This window comes from Myotis davidii, unplaced genomic scaffold, assembly GCF_000327345.1.
Source record: "Myotis davidii unplaced genomic scaffold, ASM32734v1 scaffold100, whole genome shotgun sequence".
Taxonomy (NCBI): Eukaryota; Metazoa; Chordata; class Mammalia; order Chiroptera; family Vespertilionidae; genus Myotis; species Myotis davidii.
The window spans coordinates 924,043-942,851 of NW_006292691.1; the positions used below are offsets into that span (position 1 = coordinate 924,043).

Sequence of the window (18,809 nt, forward strand, 5' to 3'; positions counted from 1 at the left end):
ATCCTCCTGGCCTCTGTCCCCTGGCTGAGCGGGGCTGGGGCGGCACCACTGGGTGCCAGCTTATTTGTCTGGCAGGACCCTACCCTGTTCACTCACAGCTCACGACAGGCAGCAAAGATCCTGGGCTGCACCCAGTTCTCACTGCCAAGGGGCCCTGGATTGCCAAGCAAAACATAATCAGTCCACTAACTTCTGACAACTGGGCCTCAGAATTGCACCATGGGGACCCTGCCGCCCCAGCACCCAGCACCCAGGCTGGGGCTGATGGCTCTGCTGTACCCCCCCGCCCCCCGGTCAGCAGCAGGAGGTGCCATGGTGTGTGGCTGGGGAGAGGCGGTCACTGGGGAGCATGAGGATGTGCTTCGCTCACCGGATGGGGTGGGGGGACAAAGGGCTTCTGGACGCGGGTCACTGGGGAGGAAGGCAGGGCCCAGACCAGCCTTGAGGGGTGTGTGTGGAGCCTGGGGGGGTTCTGAGGAGGGTGGGCATGAGGGGGGATTGGGAGTCCTGGCTTCTGGATGTGGTGGGAGCCAACCCTGGGGGCGGGTGGAGGAGAGGCAGGGAGTGAGGACTTCCTCACGGCCACACCAGGGACACAACAGGGGCTTGGCCACTGGGGGTAAGGGCCTGGCGGTGGACCGGCACCCCAGGTGCCTAGGACCCTGAGGGAGCCACCTGGCCAGGCGATGGCCAATGGGAGGAACCGAGGATCTGTATAGTGGGTGCTGGTGGTCCTGGATCCACCACAGCTCCCTTGGACGCCCATGACTGGGGGCCTGGTGACCAGGGAGATGACCAGGGTGCCTGGGAACGCACTGTGAGGGAGGAGGAAAGCACAGATGGCCACCCGTGACCCCAGCACCCCCCAATGCCACCCCCTGGTTTGCTTTCCTGGACATCTGGGTGCAGGTGGCGGTGCAGGGGTGCTGATGTCTTCCCACTTTATTTCTTTGTGGACAGGCCCTGGGTCCCTCTATTCCGGTGCTGGGTACGGCCACTCCCGTGACCTAAAGTAGCCCTTCAGGTTCCGGAGGCTGAGTGGAGGGAAGTAGGGGCCGATCCTCTTCCGGATCCACCACTTGCCATCTGCGGCGTGCAGGCCCCCGGGGCGGCTGAACTTGTACCTGTAGTGCTCGCCCCTGATCCACCTGCGGGGAGGGGAGCGTCAGCCTGCAGCTCCCCCAGCGTGGCAGCCTCCAAGGGGCCCCAGGCTCAGGGGCCCTGGTTCGCCCTTCGGGAGGGGCTGTGTGTCTGTCCAGGAGCTCCCTGGTAGGGAGGCTGCTCAGGGAGCCAGAGGAGCCCCCATCACAACCAGGCCCGGGACCAGGGGCCGTGTTTAGCTTCTAGGAAGGCTGAGTGCTGGTGGCAGCTTCCAGAGCCACCAGGACGGAGGCTGGGACTTGCTATAGGAGGCCACCCCCTCCCCCGGAAGCGGGGGTCCTTTCAGCAGGTGAGCGGTGCTGGGGGAAGGGGGTCGCCTGAGGGCCTACGGGTCTTTGTACCTGGCACATTTCCAGGGTGGGGCCTGGCCCCAGAGCACATACTGCATAGCGCTGAGAGGCAGTAGCCACTGTGGGTGGGGGTCCCGCCTGGGAGAGATTCTTACCTGGGGGCAGCCTTGTCCGCAAAGGGGTTAAGGGCCAGCAGGGACAGAACCTCGGCGTCGTTGGCCAGGAGCCTGCCCGCCAGGTGGATGACCCACTCGTGCTGCTCGTAGGTCTGGGGGCAAGAAGAGGAGGGGTGCTTGGGCCGCTGCCCCTGGGTCGGCACTGGACGCCCGCAGGACCAGCCATCAGCCTGAGCCCTGTTGTGGGCAGGAACTGGGGGCGTGTGGCACCCAAGAACCCTCAGGAGAGGGCATGCTCCCGCTCCCTCCCACCCTCCAGAGGGCCCTGGCCGGTCAGTCATTCCATCAGGCTGTTGTCCTGGGTGTGTCTCACTGCAGGGTGGTCAGTGGCTGCCCTGGGCCCACACCCCATTGCTTTGGCTTAGGTTCCCCCCCAGAGGGGCTGCCAGCTTCTGTTCTCATCCGTCAGACAGAAGTGTGTGAACCGTTCCTTAGTGTGCCGGGTCCCCCGCCGCGTCCTGTGCTTGGGTAACTCGGATGCAGCAGGCACAGGTCCAGCCAGGCCAGCTCACCTCTGGGCTTTGCCACCTGGGAGCCCTGGGCTGTCACCTGGGCGAGATGGGTCAGAGGAGATGCGGCTCCTCCAGGCTCTCTGGCCTGAGCTAACGCCTGTCTTGTCTTTTGTGGTGAAGGCGCTCCGAGAAGCAGGCTGTGGCGCCTGGTCCTTGTGCGAGGGCATCTGAGAGAGGCCCTGGGGACCCGTGCCTGAGGGGACCACCGCTGTGCAGAGGCAGAGCCTGTGTGTGCAGCAGAGCTCAGGGAGAGACCAGAAGGAAGCCTGGCCTCTGACTCTCGTGCAGCCAGATGTTTGCCCGGGTCCGGGCTGCTCAGGGGGAAGACCCTGCCCCAGGAGGGTGGGAGCCGGGAGTGTGTCATACGTGCTACTGCCTGGCCTCCGGCCCGGGCCCCGATCTCAGGGCTGACAGCGAGGTGGGCCCTGCCTCTCGGGCTGGGTAGGGAGTGGATGAAGCTGCTCCATAGTTGACGCCACACCAGGAATCCAGCCCAAACTCCCGTGTCCTCCAGGGCCCAGGTGGGTGGTGTGAGGCTGGTCAGAGTCGGGGCTGTGTGGGCACCCATGGCTGGGAGTGAGGGGTCGGTCTATGACACTGTTTCCAGTGGGGTCTGATATCCCCCCACCTGCCCTGTAGGGGCCCGTGTACCCATGGAGGGCCCAGCCTGCTGACACCTCCATGATAGCCTCTGAGACTCTACAGGAGGGCACACAGCCTTGGGGACGCTGGAGTGACCGGAGCCTGAGTCCACAATGAGCACTGGACATGGGCACTTGGGGGAGATGGTGGAGTGGGAGGCAAGGGCCTTACCTGGAAGGCTGCGAACCACATGAGCCAGTCAAGGCGGTGGTGGTAGGGGGAGATGAGGCACGGCCGTCTCCTCAGGTCACCCGGCTTGCACTTGAACTCGTAGTCCTCCCACACGGCGTCCGGAGCGCTGGCGTTGGGGCTGGCCGTGCCCTGCAGGATGACCTCTGTTCGCTCCCGGGTGATGCTGTCGGGGAGACCGAGTCAGGGTGGGCGGGGCTGTGTAATTGCAGGTGGTGGCTGCCTCTCCACCCAGAGCAGACCGGGGGGGCTGGAGCTGTGGACCGAGCAGGAGCAGGTGGGGTCTGGCCTCGGGGAGGGAGAGCAGACCCCTCAACCCCACCCTGGCCAAGAGTGCCCACCTGGCTGGTCAGGGCCGGGCCTCCCTGACCAGGGGTCTACCATGTGGTGGATGGAGAGCAGAGACCACACCCAGGCCAGAGAGGCAGCTGAGACGGGCCCCCCAGGCATGCACAGTACCTTCCGAAGGCTCCGTATGTGTTGACGATTCTGAGGGGGTTGAAGGAGCTGTTCATGACCTGCTTGGGGCTCAGCAAGTTGAGGACCACAGGGATGCTGAGCCAGGCGACCAGGACACCCAGTGCCAGGTTGGCCGCCTGCCGCACCATGCAGCCTGGGCTCGGGGAGAGAGGGGCAGTGGGTAAGCCGCTGCCCCTTGGGCCAGGGCCCCAACCACAGGGAGGACTGAGGCTGTCCCCTGCCCCGTCAGTGGGCCCTCCAGACCCTGGCCTCTGTCCGGCCCCTCTGGGCTCACAGAAGCTGAGGGTGGTGCTGCTGGCCCCCACCTGGGAGTCTGGGAAGGGCCTCTGCCCACAGCTCCCATCTCCCCCAGCCAAGGACACTTTCTGAGGCTGATGTGGAACTGAGTCATGACAACTGCCCTGATGGGGAGGGCCTGGAGCCGCTCAGTAAGAATGGCCAGCACCTCTGGGGACCGGCTATCCTGGGTCGGGAATAAAGACCTCTGTCCATGTCCCCAGGAGTCCACCCACCGTATGTCGGCGTGGGCCGGGCCTCCCGGGCTTCCTCCTCCTGTGTCTTCAGGACTCGGTCCTTGAGGCTGCCAGGCCCGGAGGGAAATAAGAACCCCAGGGTGGCGTCATCGAAGCAGGAGATGCTGGGCACGATGGTCAGCCAGTTCAGGAAGCTCAGGTTCCCACTGACGATGAGGACCACCTGAGGTACGGAGCGGTGCCTCAGCCCCGGCTGAGCGAGACCGAGGACTGCTGCCCAGCCTGTGCTGGTGGCAGCCTGGCTGTGTCCTCCAGCCGCCTGCGCTCCACCAACTCCACCAGGACCCAGCAACTTACAGAGTCCCAGCAACCCAGAGGTGCTGGGGCGGAGGGGTTCCAGTTTCTTCCCGGAAGCACACGTGGGTGCCTATGCTATTTCCCAAGAGACCAGCGTGGCAGGCGGCCATAGTCCTGGCCCTGCTCGTCCCCAGCGGGCTGCACACCTGGCCTCCCTAGCCCTCTGGCCCGAGGATGACCATGCCCCAAACGACCATGAAGGCAGACCCTTCCCAGCGCCTCCAGCGAGGGCCCAGTCTGCTGACACCTCCATGCCAGCCTCTGGGACTCTACCTGAGGCCACAGCCACGGCCGCCCAGATGTCTGACCTCCAGGACTGCGCAGTCATGCGTTTGTATTGTTTGATGCTGTGGTTTGAGTTTGGTGCAGTTGTCACAGTGATAATTAATCAATACAGGCTCAGGGTAGGGCCCTACAGCCTGTGCTCCTTCCCAGGGAGGGACTCTGAGGTCAGGACTGTGGCTGGGTCATGTGGGAGGTAGGTGGGGTTCACTGTGCTCCCTATCAGGGTTGGGGAAAATGGGGGTGCACTCGCCTATCTGCAGCCTTGTCCTCCACAGCCTGGTGACCGTGTGCAGGGCCTGGGCACCCTGGGATGGGTGTGGCAGGCTCCTAGCGGGCTGTGTGTTGCGCTACCCTTGGACATGGCTTAGATGGAGCCCAACTTCCTGTACTTTCCCAGTGGCCACAGGAAAGGGCCAGGCCTGGGCTGTCTGCTGGGCAGCCGTCTGGGGGGGGGGGGTGTCACTGCTCCTCCCCAGAGGCGTCGTGCTGCCCAGCTGCATCTGATGCCAGCTCCGTGGTGACCCTGGATGACGCAAGGTCCAGGAAGTCCAAATATGTTTGGGGAGAAACTGGCAGGTCCGCTAAGTCCCACTGAAATGGTGACCAGGGAGGTGAGGCTGCTCTGTGCCCCGGACCCGCGAGCCCATCTCCCTGGCATGGCACTAACTCAGTGACCCAGAGGCTCCTGCCCAAAAGCCTGAGGCTCCTGCCCAAGAACTAAGGTCATGAATGGATGAGGTGCTGACAGCACGGGGATTTCCCACGCCCAGCTGTCACAAGGCCGCATCCTGGAGCGCCTCCCAGCCAGAACTCCCGGAAGTTCCTCCTGCAAGAGCAGTCTTGAAGAGAGCACCTTTGTATGCCCTGCTGTGGGGGTTGGGAGTAGGGAGTGTGAATGGTCTTCACTGGAGGGCATCCCACACCCCTCAGAGGGACACATGCGGGTGTCTTCCTGTCTTGACTGCCGTGAGTCAAGTCTACATGAATATTTACGCAGAGGTGTTGGCAAGTTTGGGGTCGTGTGGCAGTCTGACGCCTGAGCCCCGCCCTCCGCCTGGGACTGTGACAGAAGCTGGCTGGTCTTACCTGCTGTTTCCTGTTGGCAGTGGCCTTGGGAGTCTCTGCCTGTGCTCGCTGGCCTTCACATGTTCTCTGTGAAGTGCTTGTTGAAGTTTCTCCCCATTTAAAAAATAAACAACTGGCCGATTCCTGGGCTGTAGGGGTCCTCTGTCCGATATGCTATATTGTGACTGTTCTCTGCCAGCTGGTGTGGCTGCCCTTTTATTTTCATTATGGTGTCTTTGGAAGAGGTTGACGTTTTACTTTTTTTGTGAAGTCCAAGTTACCAATTTTTAGAAAACTTTACAGTTAGTGCTTTTGTGTCCCATCTAAGAAATGTTTGCCTACCCCAAGGTTACAAAGATCTTCTAAAAGGTTTGTAGGTGGAGCTCTGATCCATTAACAAAAAATCCTCACCTGAGGATATGTTTGATTTTAGAGAGAGAGGAAGGGAGAGAGAAACATCAACTGGATGCCCCCCGCACAGGCCCCAACCAGGAACCGAACACACAACCTTTCAGTGTACGAGAACGGGCCAACCAAGGGAGCCACCCGGCCAGGCTGGAACTCTGATCCATTTGAGTTGGTTTTTCACGTGTGGTGGGAGGTGAAGTTCAGAACGCCTCTCTCCTATGGAGACTCAGTATGGATTCAACCCGCCAGCTCCCTTTCAGGCCCAGGAACCGCTCAGGAGGAAAGTGTGAGGGTGAACACGGCCAGGCCTACAGTGCGAGTCCCAGGTCCTAGGAAGAGCAGGAAGGTGGCTGCACCTCCCAGGAGTAGCAAGGAGTGGGAGCAACCAGGACGGGTCAGGAGTCCAGGATGACGGGCTACGGAGGGAGCAGAGTCGGGTGCTGGAGGGGAGGGGTGGACCGTCCATGGTGGCCACACAGTGTTTGCAGGGAGATGAGCTGCCCGGCCTCAGAAAGGAAATAAGAGCCTGGAGCTAGAGGAGCCGCAGTGGGCCAGCAACCCACACCCGAAACAAGGGACAGACAGGAGCGGAACCAAATGAGAGCACGGGCACGGGTCACGTGAGGAGAGCGGCCAGATGGACACACTTCCGAAGGGGCTTTGAGATAAGATGAAACAAGAACAAATCAACAGGGAATGTCATGAAGTTCAATGTGTAAATATCCGCACACCTACACAATGAACCCATTTCGAAAGAAACAAGACCCTAACAAGCCAGCAGTCACTAAACAGACAGCCACCGCCTCCCCACCCGGTGACTTGACAGGTGAGTCTGAATCCCGGAGAGCAGACAGCGGGTCTGGTGCTGTCACTGCAGGAACACTCGGAGAGGGAGCAGCCACAGGAGGTGAGATGATGACGCGGGGTGACGGCTGCCCACCCGCACCAAGGGCACTCCTCCTCGGATGGCAGCAGGGACCTGTCACCTCTGTGTGGCCCAGCCCCCGTCACCTTGGCCCTTCTCCAAGGCTGAGCGAATCGCGGCTGATGCCCCGCCCCTTACTCTGAATGGTAACTAAGGCCGGTCCTGATCCCAGCAGCCTGGAGGAACACGAGGTCACAGACGACGGCCTAATGTGGGTCTGCGGAGGAGCCAGGCTTTCGATGGGTCTTGTCAGTTTTATGGGTCACGATGGAGTTTTATGATGTGTGACACGAGGGACTGGATTCACAGCTCTCCTGGCATTAATCTGGAAAACTAGTTTTCCTGGCTCTAAGCCCAAAAATTATTTCTTCTTCTTCTCTGCCTATATTAATAACCCCCATGCCAGAAACATGGCCCCTAGCCTGTACCTGCTCTGGGCTGGCGAGCTGCTTCCTCAAGTCTGTGGAGCGCCACGGGCTCCCGACAGCTTGGGCATCGGGTGCCGATACTGTGGCTATTGCAGGAACTGTGCAGGTGCCCCATGCCCCAGCCCCCTCTTCCACCATGGGGCAAGGTGTGGGGTGGGGACTGAGCCCTTTGGGTGCTGTGGCAGGATGCCCGGGGCCCTGGGGCCACTCCCGCGAGGCCTCTTTTACACTCCCCTTGTGGTTGGTCTGCGCCAAACTCACCCAGGATGGGACGGGAGCATCCCTCTCACTGGCCCTCCTCCTGTGGGTCCGACCTCCAGTTTTCATCCCCACAGACCTCTCCCAGCTGTGCTGGCGACTTGCGGGGACGATGTCTCAGAAGCTCCCCTCTCTGGCATCTTGGCTGCTCATGTGCTAGCTGCCCAGTGGCTCTGCACCTTCTGGTAAATGCCTCACGCTGTCACTGCAGCGGGGCTGCTGCATCTGGAGTCCCCTCTCTGTGGCTCAGCATGTAGCTAAGGCCCACTGCACAGTGGGTCAGGACAAGACAGCCACTACCCTGAGGGGCTGCGGTCTGGGGGCACGTGGTGAGACAGCAGCGATAGTCCTTCCCTGCTCAGTTCATAGCTGAGATGGCCGCCAAAGCCAAGGAGACCCAGAGCATGGCTTCCCTTCCACTAGAAATGCTACACGGATGCCCCTCAGGGCCTCAGTGGAGATGCTGCAAGAGGGAGATGGAGGGCGGACAACCAGCTCCTGCCCTTGGTGCCCAAGGCCTCAGGGAGGCCTGGCTCCAGAAGCTCCCCTCTGGCCCAGCCAGGACACTGTCCTGTACTGGGAGGGTGACAGGGTATAGGCCTGGGGGGACACCCTCACACCTGCCCTCAGAGCAGGCCCTGCAGGAAGCTGATGGATTCGGGCAGCTGCCCGTCCTCACACTCCCCACCTGCCGAGCCCTCTTGCCCTGTGGCGCCCTGTCCTCAGGGGGACGTGCCACACCCACCTCCACCCTCAGGGCTTGTCTGGGCCACCCACGCCCTCCATCAATGCTCGGACCACCAGCAGACAGGGCCACCATGACCTGCAAGATAGCAGGGTGGGCTGGTGGCTGACTGGGTGCTGACCTGCCCAGAGAGCCCACCTGTGGGCCTGCTGGCCTGGTCTCTCAGCACATGCGCCAACGCACAGTCTAGCCTTCTGGCCAATCACAGCTCCTCTGGGTCCCAGAAGGCCTGGTGCAGGGAGAGGCGTGCAGAGAAACCCAGGCCAAAACACCACTAATATGAAAGAACCCTGCTCAGTAAAGGCCGTTATTCATCTACACCCGCTGTAACAGGAGCACAACATAAGAACTGTAACAGGTGCAGAGCTGAGTGGGAACTGCCGAAGTCTGAGCCAGTGGTTTGGAAAGGTGACTTGAGAAATCCCGCTGAATGTGAGCAGAAACGGAAGAACTGATGAGGGAAATGATACACGTCCAGCCAAGTCGCTGGCTTTGTGATCAGCTTTCCAGGAGAAGAATGATGTGAAGAGACAGAACTGAGGTTCCCGATGCAGGAGCAGCCGGGCCTCGGGTACAGGACGGGTCACAGGAGTGCGACACGGCCCTCACGGTCTGGCAGTTTCTCGTTTCCAAGGATGAATCGGAGTAAAAACAATACAAACATTTAGACTGAAAATATAAAAAATGAATAAAAAAGCAAAGACGGAAAACAAGGGTCAAGCCTCTCGCCTAAAAACTGGAAAACAAGGCCCTGGAGCAGTGCTGGCGCGCTGGGCGGAGGACCTCGCTCTGCTCTAGGTCTGCCCACGTGCGGGCTCCCGGTGAGGGCACAGAGAGGGTCTCGCACAGGCTGCCCACTCACCTCTTGTGGACGTCGGATGGGCATGGCGGGCGGGGGCAGGCACATCTGTGCAGTCATGGGACTTCTTGGCAGCAACGGGAATGTTTGGAAGGATAATCAGGACACAGCCTCCAAGTCTGGCTCCCAGCTGAGAACTGAACAACGTGGCTGTGTCCACCCCATTCCATCTTTAAACACCTACTACTGGGGGGACCAGGACCGAGAGGACAGTCCCAGAAACACCCCGCACCAGCGCCCTCTCCCGCACCTCCATCCTGCCTGCTTCCCGGAAACCACTCGGGGTCACGCTCCCAGGCGTGCACTTCCTTCCACCGTGTGGAGCACAGCTGGTCAGAAAAGGACTCAGGTTGTCCCAAAACCACACAGAGAAGCGGCAGCCGTGCACACCACCTCCACCCTCCTTTACCCCCAGAAGCGGGGCCCACGTCTGTGCCATCCTATTCTGCCCCCTGGCTCTGACTTCACATTCCAGGGGTGAGAGTGTTCAAGGTTAAAACTCCACCAGAGATTTCTGCTCCAGGCCAAGAGGGAGGAAGTAGTACTGGAACCTCCGCCGCCAACACAAACAACTGGATACTGAACAAAACAGATGAAGCAACTGTTGTGTGACATGTGGCTTCGGCGCTGCAGGACTCTTGACTCGAGAGAGAAGGGAAACAAACAGACCTGTGGCGGCCCCAGCGGAGGCATTTAGCACTCACACAGGAGGGAGCCGGGAAGGCAGAGCTTGAAGGTGGGTAGGTGGAGGGCTGGAGCTCGCCACACAGAAGGCAGCACGCAAACAAGGAGCTGTAGGAATCAGCGAGTCCCCGTGAGCCTCTGCCAACCACTGTGCTCACAGGCACACAGGAGCCGCCACAGGGCCAGGGAGAGAGCACTACCCAAAGGGCTGGCAGGTGCCAAGGCACACAGGTGTGGGAGACGTGGAGCTCCGATGAACCCACGGGGAGAGGCCTCGTGGGAAGCCAGCTGTGCGGCAGGGATCCCAGTGCCGTCCTATGAGCAGGCGGACTGAGCCTGCAGTGAAGGCTGTTTTAGACTCACTCGGAGGATGTGAAGATGAGCGTCAAGATGGTGAAACTGATTTGCAAGTAAATCAACTGCTTGTCAGGAGAGAATTCAATACCCAACACAATGGCCAGTATCCAGTCAACAGTTAACAGGTGGGTAGTCAGTAGCAGCGTGGGAGCCACAGCTGGAGAAAAGGACAGGTTCACGAAGCAGAGTCAGAAACAGGAGACGATCTGGAGCAGGCAGATGAGAACGCTAAAACAGCTACCATCAACAAATTAAAGGCTTTAAAAGAAAACATGGTCATAACTAAGAGAAACAGGAACATGATAAAGAAGAAACAACAAGTAATTCAAGACTTCTTTTTTCTTTTTGAGAGACACAGAGGGAGAAGCATGACACATCGATATGAGAGAGAAGTGTGGATCAGTTGCCTCTGGTACACTCCTGACTGGGGATCAAACCTGTAACCTTTCTGGTTACAGGACGATGCTCCAACCAACGGAGCCACCTGACTGGTGCTAAGTCGAGATTTTTAAAGGTGACATATGAAATGGAGAGGCTTCAGACAAAACTGACACAAAGAAAGAGAAAGTTAGTGGCTGAGTGAGAACTTTCTCAACTGCAGCACAGAGTGCACCAGAGCTGAGCGGCCCCTCAGGGACCTGGGGAACACGCACTCTGTTCTAAAACATGTGGTTTGTGTCCCAGAAAGGGAAGGCCAGCAGAAACAATAATGAAGAAATCATGTCCACACAGCCTCCTAATCTGATGAAAACTAGAAATGCAGAGATCAGAGAAGCCTAGGAAACCATAAACAGGACAAACACAAAGACATTCACACCATAGCACATCAAGTCAAACTGCTGAAAACCAGTGAAAAAGAGAAAGATATGAAGCAGCCAGAGAGGAAGTTGCATGACCAACCAGGACAGAGGACAAGTATTTGGGCAAAAATAACAGACGGGTCTTCACTGAAAGACAATGCCATCAGGCTGCAGCATCACAGCTAGGGAAGAGCCTTAGAAGATGGTGGTGGAAGTAGACATCCATCAGCAGCCTCCACGAAGACACGTTAAAAAACAATGGAACATTCTTCCAGCAGCAGGAAGGTGATTTCTGTGGAGACCTGGGTCTGCACAGAGGAAAGCAGGGTGTCGAAAATGGTGAACATGTGGATTAAGACTAAATATCTGAAAAAATCTTTAGAATTTTTCCTGAACATAATTATTTATTTAAAAAGTCTGTGTATGATGGTTATGGTTGTTGAGAACAATGGTTGTAAAGATTATCCTGGCAAGCGAAAAACAACCACACAGATGCTGTGTAGCTGTGATCATGGCCTGTGCACTTCTGTGACGGGACTCTCTCCCACAGCCGCGGCCCACGCTGCAGACGTTCTTAAAAACTGTTGCCCGGCCAGTGTGGCTCAGTGGTTGAGTGTCGACCTATGAACCAGGAGGTCACAGTTTGATTCTCTGTCAGGGCATATGCCTGGGTTGTGGGCTCGATCCCCATTGTGGGGAATGCAGGAGGCAGCTGAAAAATGATTCTCTCTCATCATTGATGTTTCCATCTCTCTCTCCCTCTTCCTATTTGAAATCAATAGAAATATATTAAAAACAAACAAAAAAACTGTCTTGGACATTTTTAAAGCCCTAGGCAGGTGGTAATTGGACTCAGTGTGTCATGTGTCTCTTGCTGAGTGGCCCAGGCCCAGCACGGGTGACAGCCAGCCTTGGTTGCACCCAATCAAAACAGAAAAAAAACAACAAAAAAAACCAGAATAGTTCAAGGGCCCTCTGGGATAACATTAGACATACCAATATTTGCATCATAGAGGTACCAGAAGGAGAAAAGATAGAGCAAGGGATTGAAAACCTATTTGAAGAAATAGTGATGAAAAACTTCCCTAACCTGGTGAAGAAAATAGACATGCAAGTCCAGGAAGCATAGAGACTTGTGTATGATGGTTGTGGTTGTTGAAAACAATGCTACTAAACAATGAATGGGTTAACAATGAGGTTAAGAAAGAAATCAGAGAGAGTCCCAAATAAGATGAACCCAAAGAGGCCTACACCAAGACACATTATAATAAAAACTAGAGGCCCGGTGCACGAAATTCATGCCCGGGGGGGGCGGTGTCCCTCAGCCCAGCCTGTGCCCTTTCGCAGTCCAGAAGCCCTCGGGGGATGTCCGACTGATGGCTTAGTGCTGCTGCGGAGGTGGGAGAGGCTCCTGCTGCTGCACTCACCAGCCCTGAGCCTGGCTTCTGGCTGAGTGGCACTCCCCTTATGGGAAGGCACTGACCACTAGGGGGCAGCTCCTGCATTGAGCGTCTGCCCCCTGGTGGTTAGTGTGCATCATAGCAACTGCTTGTTCCGCTGTTTGGTCGATTTGTATATTAGCCTTTTATTATATAGGATGGCAAAGGTTAAAGACAAAGAGAGAATCTTAAAAGCAGCAAGTGAAAAGCAGTTAGATACCTACAAGGAAGTGCTCATAGGGCTGTCAGCTTATTTTTCAACAGACAGGGTGGCTGAATGGATAAGAAAACAAGATTCATATATATGCCATCTTCAAGAGATCCATTTCAGATTAAAAGACACACAGACAGAAAGTAAAAACATGTATTTCATACAAATGGAAACAACAACAACAAAAAAGCTGGGATAGCAATACTTCTAACAGACAAAGGAGATTTTAAAACAAAGGGTATAATTAGAGACAAAGAATGATATTGCATAATGATAAAGGGATCAATCCAGCAAGAGGCTATAACCCTTATAAACATTTATGCACCCAAAATAGGAGCATCTAAATACATAAAGCAAATGTTGATGAACATAAAGGGAGGGGGCAACAGTAATACAGGGATAGTAGGGGACTTTAACACTCCATTGACATCAATGGATAGATCATCCAGACTGACAATCAGCAAGGAAACAGTGGCCTTAAACGACACATTAGACCAGATGGATTTAATTGATATTTTAGAGCATTTCACCCCAAAGCAGCAGAACATACATTCTTTTCGAGCACACATGGAACATTTTTCAGGACAGACCACATGTTAGTCCACAAAACAAGTTTCAATAAATTTAAAAAAACTGAAATCATATCAAGCATCTTCTTCGACCACAATGGTCTGAAACTAGAAATCAATGACAAGAAAACTGAAAACATGCAAACACATGGAGGCTAAAATACATGCTACTAAACAATGAATGGGTTAACAATGAGGTTAAGAAAGAAAAAGATGGCTTGAGACAAATGAAAATAAAAACACAGCCAAACCAGTGTGGCTCAGTGGTTGAGCATCAACTGAGGAACTACAAAGTCACCTATTTGATTCCTGGTCAGGGCACATGCCTGGGTTGTGGGCCTGATCCCCAGTAGGGGGCGTGCAGGAGGCAGCCCATCTATGATGTTCTTCTCTTATTGATGTTTCTATCTCTACATCCTTCTCCCCTCATCTCTCTATAAAAACCAAACCAAATAAAAAACATATTAAAAAAAGAAAATGAAAACACAATGATCCCAAATGTATGGGACACAGTGAAAACAGGAACGTCATAGCATTGCAGGCCTATCTCAAGAAACAAGAAACATCTAACAATCTAACCCACACCTAAAGGAACTAGAAAAAGAACAAAGCCCAACGTGAGTAGAAGGAAGGAAATAATAAAGATCAGGGCAGAAATAAATGAAATAGAGTCTTAAAAAATTACAAAAGTTTAATGAAACCAAGAGCTGGTTCTTTGAAAAGATAAACAAAATTGATAAACCTTTAACAAGACTCAAGAAAAAAAGAGGACCCAAATAAATAAAATCAGAAATGAAAGATGAGAAGAAACAACTGACACCACAGAAATACGAAGGATTATAAGAAAACACTACAGACAATTATATGTCAACAAACTGGACAATCTGGAAGAAATAAATAAATTCCTAGAAACATACAATCTTCCAAGAAGAAAGAAAATCTGGATAAACTAATAACTACTAATGAAATTGAGTCAATAATTAAAAAACTCCCAACAAAAGTCCTGGGCTGAATGGTTTCACAAGTGAATTTTACCAAATATTCAAAAAACTAACACCTATCCTTCTCAAACTATTCCAAAAAATTCAAGAGGAGGGAAGGCTTCCAAGCTCATTTTATGAGGCTAGCATTACCATGATTTCAAAAGCAGACAAAAACATTACAAAAAACTAAAATTATAGGCAAGTACCCCTGATTAACACAGCTGCAAAAATCTTCAACAAAATATAAGCAAACTAAATTCAGCAATACATTAAAAAGATCATATACCATGATCAAATGGGATTTATTCCTGGGGTTCAGGTTGGTTCAATATCCACAAATCAATTAATGTGATACACCATAACCAAAATAAAGGATAAAAATCATATGATCATATCAATAGATGCAGAAAAAGCATTTGACAAAATTTAGCATCCATTTATGATAAAAACTCTCAGCAAAGTGACAAAGAGGGATCATACCATATCTGATAAACCCACAGCTAACATCATACTCAATGGGGAAGAACTAAACGCATTTCCCTTAAGATCAGGAACCAGACAGGAATATCCACTTTCACCACTCTTATTCAACACTAGAGGCCCGGTGCATGAAAATTTGTGCACTGGGGAGGTGGGGGTCCCTCAGCCTGGCCTGTGCCCTCTTGCAGTCTGGGAGCCTTCAGGGGATGTCCGACTGACAGCTTATGTCCCTCTGTGGGATGTCCTTTTGTGGGAGGCAACCAGGTGGCTGATCAGGGAATGGCGCCGGCCAGCAAGTGGCCGGCCCCACTCCCCCATCAGCCCTCTGCCACCGCGCCTCTTACCCCCATTTCCATCCCCTCCCTCTGCCCACTAGCACTCGCCTTGGCTGGCCTGCTGACCAGCTCCGCCCCCCTGCCCCCCCCGCCCCCCCGCTGACTGGTCATTCTGCCATTTGGTCGATTTGCATGTTATGCTTTTATTATGTAGGATAGTACTGGAAGTCCTAGCCACAGCAATCACACAAAAAGAAAAAATAACAGGTATCCAAATTGGAAAGGAAGAAGTAAAACTGTCATTGTAATTTCCATACTACCTAAAGCAATCTATATTCAGTACAATCCCCATTAAGATACCAATGTCATTTTTCACAGAACTAGAACAAATAATCCCAAAATTTATATGGAGCTACAAAAGACCCCGAGGAGCCACAAAAATCTCGAGAAAGAAGAACAAAGTTGAAGGCATAATGTTACCTGTTATACTACAAGGCTATAGTAATCAAACCATGTGGTATTGGCATAAAAAAGACACATAGATCAATGGAACAGAATAGAGAGCCCAGAAATAAAGCCACGCTTATATGGTTAAGTAATCTATGACAAAGGATGTAAGAATATACAATGGGGTAAAGACAGTCTCTTCAATAATGGTGTTGGAAACTGGTCAGACACGCAAAAAAAATAAAACTAGACTCCTTCTTACACCATGTACAAGAATGAACTCAAAATGGATTAAAGATTTAAATGTAAGACCTGAAACCATAAAACTCCTAGAAGAAAACTTAGGCAGTAAACTCTTTGACATTGCTCTTAGTAATTTTTTTTTTTTTGGACATATCTCCTCAGGTAAGGGAAATAAAACAAAATAAATAAACGAGACTACATCAAACTAAAATGTTTTGCAAAGCAAAGGAAACCATCAACAAAACGAAAACACAACCTACCAAATGGGAGAAGATATTGGCCAATGATACATTGACAAGGGGTTAATACCCAAAATTTATAAAGAATCCACACAACACCAAAAACCCACAAAAATCCAATTAAAAATGGGCAGAGGAACCAAACAGACATTTCTCCAAAGCAGACATACAGAAGGCCAATAAACAAATGAGAAGATGCTCAGTGTCACTCATCATCAGAGAAATGCATGTGAAGACCACGTATCACCTCACACTTGTCAGGAAGGCTATCATCAACAACGCAACAAAAAGTTTTGGTGAGGATTTGGAGAAAAGGAAACCCTTGTGCACGGTTGGTCGGATTACAAATCGGTGCAGCCACTATGGAAAACAGTATGAAAGTTCCTCAATAAATTAAAAATAGAACCAACTTATGACTCAGCCATTCCAAGTTTGAGTATAAAAGAAATCTAAAACACTAATTCGAAAAGATACACGAATCCTCATGTTCATTGCTACATACTTTACAATAGCCAAGATACGGAAGCAACCTACGCAGTCCATTAATAGACGGCTGGATAAAGAAGATGCGGTACATATATACAATGGAATATAACTTGGTCATAGAAAAAAACAAAATCTTACCATTTACATCAACATAGATGGACTCAGAGGATATTATGCTAAGTGAAGTGAAGCAGACTGAAAAGACAAACACTGTATGGTTTCACTATATATGGAATCTAAAAAAAACTCCCAAAACAAATGAAAAAAAACATACAGAAAATAAACTAATGGTTACTAGATGGGAGGAAGGGCTGGGAGACTGGGTGAAAAAGGTGAAGGGATTAAGGAGTATAAATTGGTAGTTAAAATAGTCACGAGGATATGAATTACAGCATAGGGAATATAGTCAATAATAAAAGTACCAAGGGGGACTCTTGGTGTCCCTAGGGTCGCTGTCCACTCCAGACACGTGAGGGCCATACCCCAGTGGCATGAACAGCGGCCCTGGGATGCGGCCCTGAGATGCCGCATGGCTCCTGCGATGGGTGATGCTACAGAGGCTCCAGTGGGCTTTTCCTGGCTTTGATTTGGAACCTGTCATCTGCTAGCTGCAACCCGAGTCTTCCTGGGGGGCAGACAGCCCCGGCTACCCCTGACGCTCCACAATTCCACCCACCCATGTGAATAAGGGGGTTTGGTGGTGGCCAATAGGGCAGACCTGACCAGGGCCCTCAGTGAGTGACAGACTCCCAGGGGAGGGGGTCCAGCTGCTCAGCACAGGCAGGGGTGGGACCCACGTGGGGTCTTCTTCAGTCTTCGAAAAAAAGAATTGGAAAAACAACCAGCTACCCCACAGCCCCACATAAGCACCAGAGAGCGGCCCATGTCCCTGCAGCCCTGGTGCTTCCGGCCTGGCCGTCTGATGCTGTGGTAGACATCAGCCTGGCCACTCAGCGGGGACACAGCACAGCCAGGCCAAGACACCTCCCAGGAGTCAAGCCTTCTTCCTGAGGTTCTGGGTGGCACTGCTGTCCATCTGGCACCACTATCTTGATGGTGGCACCAGTCCTGCTCCTGAAGAGGCCATGTTGGCCCAGCCTCAGCTCTTTGCTGGGGCCTTCAGCTCTGCTGCAGACCTGGGAGCAGGAGCCGTGTGGAGCCAGCCCCGGGAGGGTAATTTCTCTGTACAGTGGCAGGAGCACCAGCCCCACCTGGTGCCTGGCCCACATGACCATGATCCAGACTGGTCTGGTACAACAGGACCCTCAAGGACTGACAGGTTTCTCTGGGTGAGAATGCAGGAGTGCACTTCGAAAGGCATGGCCACATGGCCCTAATGACCTCTGAGCAGTGCCTGGCCTCCTGGGGTTCCTGTCTTAGTGGGTCCGGGTGGGGTGGCCCCCGCACAAGCATATTTCCAAAAAACTCCCCCGGTTATTCTAACGTGAGTGCAGCTGGGTGGCCCTGACCTAGAGAACTAGGGTTCAACGGTTTTGGGGATGAAACCCTGTTTCTAATAAAGCAGTAGAAACCATGGGGACATCACTTGGCTGTGCTCAGAGCCCTTGTCAGGCACACACCGGCCGTGTGTCCCCATCCAGCCCATCCCCCTTTATCTGCCCCATCCAGCTGGACGGCCATGTTTTTAACAGGAAAAATGGATCCTGGCGTCACGTGCGTGGCCCCAGTGTGCGGAGGGGTCTGCGATCTTTCTTGGCTTTGCTGCAGCGTCTCCTCTGAGGGAAATGACTCCATCACACTGTCCATCTGTGTTTACACTGGTCGGTGGAGCCTTAATTGCACCCTCAGTGCACCATGCAGCCTGCAGGAGACCTGAAAGGGGCAGTGGACCAAGGCCTGTGCTGGGGCGGCTGGAGCGGGACCGTGGGCAGGAAGATGAGTGGTGAGCACTGGAATCTCAGGCCCAGGAGACGTCGCAGCAGATGTTCTAGGATGACACAACACGACCCGGAGGAGGGAGGGATGGGCTTCTGGAACTCCCTGACGGGCTCTCAGCTTGCACGGCCGTGCAGAGGACACATGCATACTTGCAGGAGACTTCCTGCAACCAGGAGTCCAGGGGCAGCTATCCCAAGACCCCAATCTGGGCAAGGAACTCAGGCCGGTGGAGGCAGCTCTCTGTGCCCACAGCCATGGGGATGGCCCAGTGTGAGGCAGCTCCAGGACTCCAGCCAAAGTCAGAGATTAGAAAGCAGGACGTGGTGGGAGGTGAAGGAGAATCTGGCCTGGGATCCAAGAATTTGGTCTGCACTGACCAGGAGCGTTGCCTGGCGAATGCCCGTCCTGTGCTCGGTTGGGCTGCCTGCCTAGCCCCACGGTGGA

At 53.7% G+C, this 18,809-nt stretch overlaps 1 protein-coding gene across 1 annotated transcript in view; it reads right to left on the minus strand.

The window, feature by feature from the left end:
• Positions 1-910: 910 nt before the first annotated feature.
• LMF1 (lipase maturation factor 1) overlaps positions 911-18,809 on the minus strand; it is a gene marked incomplete at its 5' end in the record, with an annotated part of 107,934 nt that continues 90,035 nt past the window's right edge. Inside the window, 5 exons of the mRNA XM_006766207.2 lie at positions 911-1,148; positions 1,607-1,719; positions 2,953-3,136; positions 3,430-3,583; positions 3,963-4,146. Coding sequence (XP_006766270.1) covers positions 974-1,148; positions 1,607-1,719; positions 2,953-3,136; positions 3,430-3,583; positions 3,963-4,146 — 810 coding nt within the window. The remainder of the gene's footprint in view (positions 1,149-1,606; positions 1,720-2,952; positions 3,137-3,429; positions 3,584-3,962; positions 4,147-18,809) is intronic.